Genomic DNA, 7500 nt, shown 5'->3' with positions numbered 1-7500 from the left:
GTACTTATTGTAAAGCGACACCACCACATTGTGCTAGTGTGAATGCCTTGGAACAGTGGGACTACGAGAGGTCGTTTGTTGGCTAACACTCTTCCCGAAACCCATCCGTTGACCCTTAGCTACCAATTACACATTTCCAGAGTAATTCCAGAGAGAGCTGGTGTTTCCCTCTATCGTATATATGTGTAACCCTGACTGCTCCCTATAACACTGATGCTCTTATATACCAGGGATTCAGAGTTGAGAGCAGAAATACTTTCCTCCAGTGCTGACTGAGGTCAGAGAGAGGGGAAGAGCTGAGGAATACAGGAGACCACTGAAACCAGATGATTTTCTCTCTCTAAAGTGTGCTTCCTAGTGTCACAACCAGTGAGGAGGAGGAGGAACCACTGTGTTAGTTGAATGTATGTTAGGTAAATGTGTGTTAGGTGGATGTGTGTTAGGTTAAGGTGTGTTAGGTGAATGTGTGTTAGGTTGATGTGTGTTAGGTAAATGTGTGTTAGGTACATTTGTGTTAGGTACATTTGTGTTAGGTAAATGTGTGTTAGGTTAAGGTGTGTTAGGTGAATGTGTGTTAGGTTAATGTGTGTTAGGTAAATGTGTGTTAGGTTAATGTGTGTTAGGTACATTTGTGTTAGGTTAATGTGTGTTGGGTTAATGTGTGTTAGGTGAATGTGTGTTAGGTTAATGTGTGTTAGGTGGATGTGTGTTAGGTTAATGTGTGTTAGGTTAATTAATGTGTGTAGGTAAATGTCTGTTAGGTTAATGTGTGTTAGGTAAATGTGTGTTAGGTTAATGTGTGTTAGGTTAAGGTGTGTTAGGTGAATGTGTGTTAGGTTAAGGTGTGTTAGGTAAATGTGTGTTAGTGTCACGTTCTGACCATCGTTCGTGTGTGTTTTCCTTGTTTTAGTGTTGGTCAGGACGTGAGCTGGGTGGGCATTCTATGTTGGATGTCTTGTTTGTCTATTTCTATGTCTGGCCTGATATGGTTCTCAATCAGAGGCAGGTGTTAGTCATTGTCTCTGATTGGGAACCATATTTAGGTAGCCTGGGTTTCACTGTGTGTTTTGGGGTGATTGTCCTTAGTGCTTGGGTGATTGTCCTTAGAGATGCCAGTCTGCAAGGAGCCGCCAGAGCTGCCAGTCTGCAAGGAGCCGCCAGTCTGCATGGAGCAGCCAGGGCCGCCAGTCAGCATGGAGCAGCCAGAGCCGCCAGTCAGCATGGAGCAGCCAGAGCCGCCAGTCAGCATGGAGCAGCCAGAGCCGCCAGTCAGCATGGAGCAGCCAGAGCCGCCAGTCAGCATGGAGCAGCCAGAGCCGCCAGTCAGCATGGAGCAGCCAGAGCCGCCAGTCAGCATGGAGCAGCCAGAGCAGCCAGTCAGCATGGAGCAGCCAGAGCAGCCAGTCAGCATGGAGCAGCCAGAGCTGCCAGTCAGCATGGAGCAGCCAGAGCTGCCAGTCAGCCAGGATCTTCCAGATCCGCCAGTCAGCCAGGATCCGCTATTCAGCCAGGATCCGCCATTCAGCCAGGATCTTCCAGATCCGCCAGTCAGCCAGGATCCGCCAGTCAGCCGGGATCTGCCAGAACTGCCAGTCAGCCGGGATCTGCCAGAACTGCCAGTCAGCCAGGATCTGCCAGAACTGCCAGCCAGCCAGGATCTGCCAGAGCCAACTACCTGCCTGGGCTTCCTCTCAGTGCTGGGCTTCCTCTCAGTGTTGGGCTTCCTCTCAGTCCCGAGCTACCCCTCAGTCCCGAGCTACCCCTCAGTCCCGAGCTACCCCTCTGTCCCGAGCTACCCCTCTGTCCCGAGCTACCCCTCTGTCCCGAGCTACCCCTCTGTCCCGAGCTGCCCCTCTGTCCCGAGCTGCCATTAAGGAGGGTCGCCTATCTAGGGACGCTAAGGAGGTGGACTAATACTATTATGGAGTGGGGTCCATGTCCAGCGCCAGAGCCGCCACCGCGGACAGATGCCCACCCACACCCTCCCCTATAGGTTTAGGTTGTGCGTCCGGAGTCCGCACCTTGGAGGGGGGGTACTGTCACGTTCTGACCATCGTTCGTGTGTGTTTTCCTTGTTTTAGTGTTGGTCAGGACGTGAGCTGGGTGGGCATTCTATGTTGGATGTCTTGTTTGTCTATTTCTATGTCTGGCCTGATATGGTTCTCAATCAGAGGCAGGTGTTAGTCATTGTCTCTGATTGGGAACCATATTTAGGTAGCCTGGGTTTCACTGTGTGTTTTTGGGTGATTGTCCTTAGTGTCCTGATGTCCGTGTTCTGTGTTTATGTGCACGAGTATTAGGCTGTTTCCGTTTTCGTTACGTTTATTGTTTTGTAGTGTTTGTATTTAGATTCGTGTTGCTTCAGTTTAATAAACATGGATCGCAATCTACACGCTGCATTTTGGTCCGACTCTCCTTCACCCGAAGAAAGCCGTTACAGTTAGGTTAATGTGTGTTGGGTGACTGTGTGTTGGGTGACTGTGTGTTGGGTGACTGTGTGTTGGGTGACTGTCGTCATCCCCACCAGCACTACACAGCTGGTTCAAATAGCTTTGATGATTAGAATCAGCTGTATAGTGCCAGGGCAAAAACCAAAATGTGCTCATCCTCTCCTCTCCTCAGCTCTCTTATCCTCTTCAACTCCTTTCATCTTCTCCTCTCCTCCCTCAGCTCTCCCATCTTCTCTTCAACTCCTCTCATTTCCTCTCCTCCCTCAGCTCTCCTCTCCTCAAATCTACTCTGTTCTCTTCAACTCTCCTCATCTCCTCCTCTCCTCTCCTCACCAATCACGTCAGAGCCATCCCAGGGACTGCGTCTGGAGCCATAGTAAGTGTGACTTAAATCGACCCAGAGCCTCCCGGGTGGCACAGTGGTCTAAGGCACTGCACCCCGGGCTAGCTATGCCACCGGAGACTCTGGGTTCGAGCCCAGGCTCTGTCGCAGCGGGCCGCAACCGGGAGGTGTGGCGACGCACAATTGGCTTAGCGTCGTCCGGGTTAGGGAGGGTTTGGCCGGTAGGGATATCCTTGTCTCATCGCTCACTAGCGTCTCCTGTAGCGGGCCGGGCGCAGTGCACACTGACCAGGTGGCCAGGTGTACAGTGTTTCCGCCGACACATTGGTGCGGCTGGCTTCCGGGTTGGATGCGCGCTGGGTTAAGAATCAGTGCGGCTTGGTTGGGTTGTGTTTTGGAGGACGCATGGCTCTCGACCTTCGTCTCTCCCGAGTCCGTACGGGATTTGTAGCGATGAGACGAGACAGTAACTACTACCAATTGGATCCCACGAAAAAGGGGGTAAAAAAATAATACAATTTTAAAAATCTACCCAGGGTGCATTTGGCCTGACCTGGCCGCACCACACTGACTCAATTACAGGCACAATGGGATGCTCTCACTCACAACAACTATGGATAGGACATCTCCTATTGGCTAACCAAATAAATATTCCACCATCACTTCCTCTCTCTAAAGCGTTAGTACTGCTGTAATTCTATAATAGGAACACTAAACTCCCTCCTCCTCCTAATCTGACATTTTGGGATGAACCTGGAAGCATTTCAGGGACACCGTGTCACACGCTCTCCTGTTTTTAGTCCACTGTCACCAGCTTTCTGTCTCGTTGTCTAACCCTAAGCCTTATAAACCAGAACATCCAACCTACTGTCTTCTCTCTCTCTCTCCCACTCTCACTCTCACTCTCTCTCACACAGACTCACAGTCCCTCACTCTCTCTCTCACCCCCCCTCTCTTTCTCTCTCCCCACCTCTCACTCCCTCTTCTCTTATTTTATCTCTCTCCCTCCTCCTCTTTCTGTCTCTCTCCCCACCTCTCACTCCCTCTTCTCTTATTGTATCTCTCTCCGTCCTCGTCTCTCTCTCTCTCCCCACCTCTCACTCCCTCTTCTCTTATTTTATCTCTCTCCTCCTCTCTCTGTCTCTCTCCCCACCTCTCACTCCCTCTTCTCTTATTTTATCTCTCTCCCTCCTCGTCTCTCTGTCTCTCTCCCCACCTCTCACTCCCTCTTCTCTTATTTTATCTCTCTCCTCCTCTCTCTGTCTCTCTCCCCACCTCTCACTCCCTCTTCTCTTATTTTATCTCTCTCCCTCCTCGTCTCTCTGTCTCTCTCCCCACCTCTCACTCCCTCTTCTCTTATTTTATCTCTCTCCCTCCTCGTCTCTCTGTCTCTCTCCCCACCTCTCACTCCCTCTTCTCTTATTTTATCTCTCTCCTCCTCTCTCTGTCTCTCTCCCCACCTCTCACTCCCTCTTCTCTTATTTTATCTCTCTCCCTCCTCGTCTCTCTGTCTCTCTCCCCACCTCTCACTCCCTCTTCTCTTATTTTATCTCTCTCCCCACCTCTCACTCCCTCTTCTCTTATTGTATCTCTCTCCCTCCTCGTCTCTCTCTCTCTCCCCACCTCTCACTCCCTCTTCTCTTATTTTATCTCTCTCCCTCCTCTCTCTTTGGGATTCTAAAAAAACCTCAAGTTGTGTAGCTTCCCTCCACCTACCATACATGGGTATAAAGTATGTACTGTGTGTACAGTAGGGGAGAGTGGGGTAAGTTGAGCCACCCTTGTTTCTAGGAAACCATAAACAACATGTATCATTTGACCAAATATTTAGGAAGAGGTCATCATTTCATGGAGTCTGTATAAGAAACCAAATGAAAAAAGTGGTAATTAAGTCAAATAAATTTATTGTGTTAGAGGTTTAATGATGTTTGTATTTAAACCAAAGTAGATATACATCAGTTGGGGTCTCTATAAGCTTCAATATGAGGTCCTAATCCTAGCATGAAAGTGCATCCTCGTAGCTGTGTGGGCTAATATAGTCAACATGTTTGCCTCGCGGTAAGTTAATGGCTGAGCCAATGGCAAGTCGAGCAAATTGAAGTGTTTTCTTTCCAGGCATAACACAAAGACATTATCACTGGGATGAGCTACTGTAACAACAGGGCCTGGCCTTTGTTAATATTGTTTCATAAAAAGTAGAACGTTTTTCAGTGTTAAGCCTGTGTTAAAATATCCTTAAGATTATTAAAAGACAGAGTGATTGTGTTTGGAAAATAAAGATAGACATGGTTTTAAAATGGTTGTGGTAATATTTAACTCAGTACAGATATTTGTAGGCAGTCCCACAGCTCAACTTACACCAAACCCGGGGTAGGTTGTGTCAAGAGACCACTTTTTTCAGACAACCCATGTTTTCAAAACTGTAACGTTTACATGAATTCTGATTATTTCCAGGGATACACAACATCCTGAAATATATGTAGATATCTTTGTTAGAAAGAAACCTATATTTCTCTTGATGGAGTGATGCTGAAAATTCAAAAATGTCTCAACTTACCCCATTCTCCCCTAAATATAGGTATGTGTACAGTTTGTGTGTAAAGATGCTACAAGTGCATATAAGGTAACTGCATCCTAAATAACACAGGGTCCATCCATCCACAGATTGATCAGTCATCCTAAATAACACAGGGTCCATCCATCCACAGATTGATCAGTCATCCTAAATAACACAGGGTCCATCCATCCACAGATTGATCAGTCATCCTAAATAACACAGGGTCCATCCATCCACAGATTGATCAGTCATCCTAAATAACACAGGGTCCATCCATCCACAGATTGATCAGTCATCCTAAATAACACAGGCTCCATCCATCCACAGATTGATCAGTCATTCTAAATAACACAGGGTCCATCCATCCACAGATTGATCAGTCATCCTAAATAACACAGGGTCCATCCATCCACAGATTGATCAGTCATCCTAAATAACACAGGCTCCATCCATCCACAGATTGATCAGTCATCCTAAATAACACAGGGTCCATCCATCCACAGATTGATCAGTCATCCTAAATAACACAGGCTCCATCCATCCACAGATTGATCAGTCATCCTAAGTAACACAGGCTCCATCCATCCACAGATTGATCAGTCATTCTAAATAACACAGGGTCCATCCATCCACAGATTGATCAGTCATCCTAAATAACACAGGGTCCATCCATCCACAGATTGATCAGTCATCCTAAATAACACAGGCTCCATCCATCCACAGATTGATCAGTCATCCTAAATAACACAGGGTCCATCCATCCACAGATTGATCAGTCAGTCAGTCAGTCAGTCTGTCAGCAGCAAACAATTACAGCTGTAGTCCACGTCTGGGTGACGTCTGCATTCACAGACTCATGTCTACTGGGTACATACAGTAGAGTACAGTATGGCTCAACAACGTCCACTGAAACAGAGTAAGCCACTGAGGTGGGAGACACTGCAGTGCTTTCCATGTTTTCCATAACTATTTTGGGGTCCCCTCCATACAATTGGGACACCTCTGACACTACAGTACATCACACTGCCCAGACAAGCCAGAGCTTCTGTAACATGCCTCCTGATGTATAGGCTGATAACTGTTGCAAATACCAATCATCAACATCACAGAAGTATGAAAAGAGAGAGGCTTACCGGAGTTTCTACATGCTTCAACGGCAGCTGAGGAGTGGCCGGCTGAAGGGAGAGAGAGATGGAAATCAGGTGAGTATATACCATTCTTTGTTTCTCCTTTATCTCTCCATGCAGGTTCATCTGATTCAATCACTTTGTCAAGAGAGACGAGGTCCAGACCTGGTTGTGCTACTCACCCGTGAATTAAGTGAAGCAACTGACCTCTGTCACATCGAATGGTAGAACAGAGACAGGGAAAAAGAGCAAGAGAAAGAGAGGAAGGGAGAGAGATAGAAAGAGAGGAAGGGAGAGAGATAGAAAGAGAGGAATGGAGAAAAGAAAAGCAGCTGTGAAGGTTCTTTTATAGAACTCTGTCCTCCCTGAACGCTGTTAATGATCCACCTGAGACACACTGCCGTTCCATTAACCCTGAGAGGAGAACATGAGGGCCTTGGGCCTGCTCACACACACACACACACACACACACACACACACACACACACACACACACACAGACATGCACACATGCACGCATGCACACATGCACGCACACACACACTCCCTGCTAACACGTACATAATTTGTTGCTGTGTGTGTGCATCAGTTTAAGTGTGTGTGTGTGTGTTTGTGTAGAAGCATCAAGTATCAGTAAACAGTGTGTGTGTGCGTGTGCGTGTGCGTGTGTGTGTGTGTGTGTGTGTGTGTGTGTGTGTGTGTGCGCGTGTGTGTGTAGAAGCATCAGCAAACAGTGTGTGTGCAGAAGCATCAGTAAACAGTGTGTGTGTAGATGCATCAGTAAACAGTGTGTGTGTAGAAGCATCAGTAAACAGTGTGTGTAGATGCATCAGTAAACAGTGTGTGTGTAGAAGCATCAGTAAACAGTGTGTGTAGATGCATCAGTAAACAGTGTGTGTGTAGATGCATCAGTAAACAGTGTGTGTAGATGCATCAGTAAACAGTGTGTGTAGATGCATCAGTAAACAGTGTGTGTGTAGAAGCATCAGTAAACAGTGTGTGTGTAGATGCATCAGTAAACAG

General features: G+C 47.3%; 1 protein-coding gene across 6 annotated transcripts in view; it reads right to left on the bottom strand.

The window, feature by feature from the left end:
• LOC110528828 (tensin) overlaps nucleotides 1-7500 on the bottom strand; it is a 257225-nt gene that overhangs the window by 62287 nt on the left and 187438 nt on the right. For 5 of the 6 annotated variants that reach the window (XM_036982561.1, XM_036982557.1, XM_036982560.1 and 2 more), the window contains exons 6-7: nucleotides 6660-6686; nucleotides 6484-6525 (exon numbers count right to left, since the gene is read on the bottom strand). In XM_036982561.1, coding sequence (XP_036838456.1) covers nucleotides 6484-6525; nucleotides 6660-6686 — 69 coding nt within the window. The remainder of the gene's footprint in view (nucleotides 1-6483; nucleotides 6526-6659; nucleotides 6687-7500) is intronic. The other variant, XM_036982559.1, reaches the window with a different exon arrangement.

This window comes from Oncorhynchus mykiss, chromosome 7 (genome assembly GCF_013265735.2).
Source record: "Oncorhynchus mykiss isolate Arlee chromosome 7, USDA_OmykA_1.1, whole genome shotgun sequence".
Taxonomy (NCBI): Eukaryota; Metazoa; Chordata; class Actinopteri; order Salmoniformes; family Salmonidae; genus Oncorhynchus; species Oncorhynchus mykiss.
The sequence above is the reverse complement of the archived record's forward strand: the minus strand, read 5'-3'. Positions and strand labels throughout refer to the sequence as shown.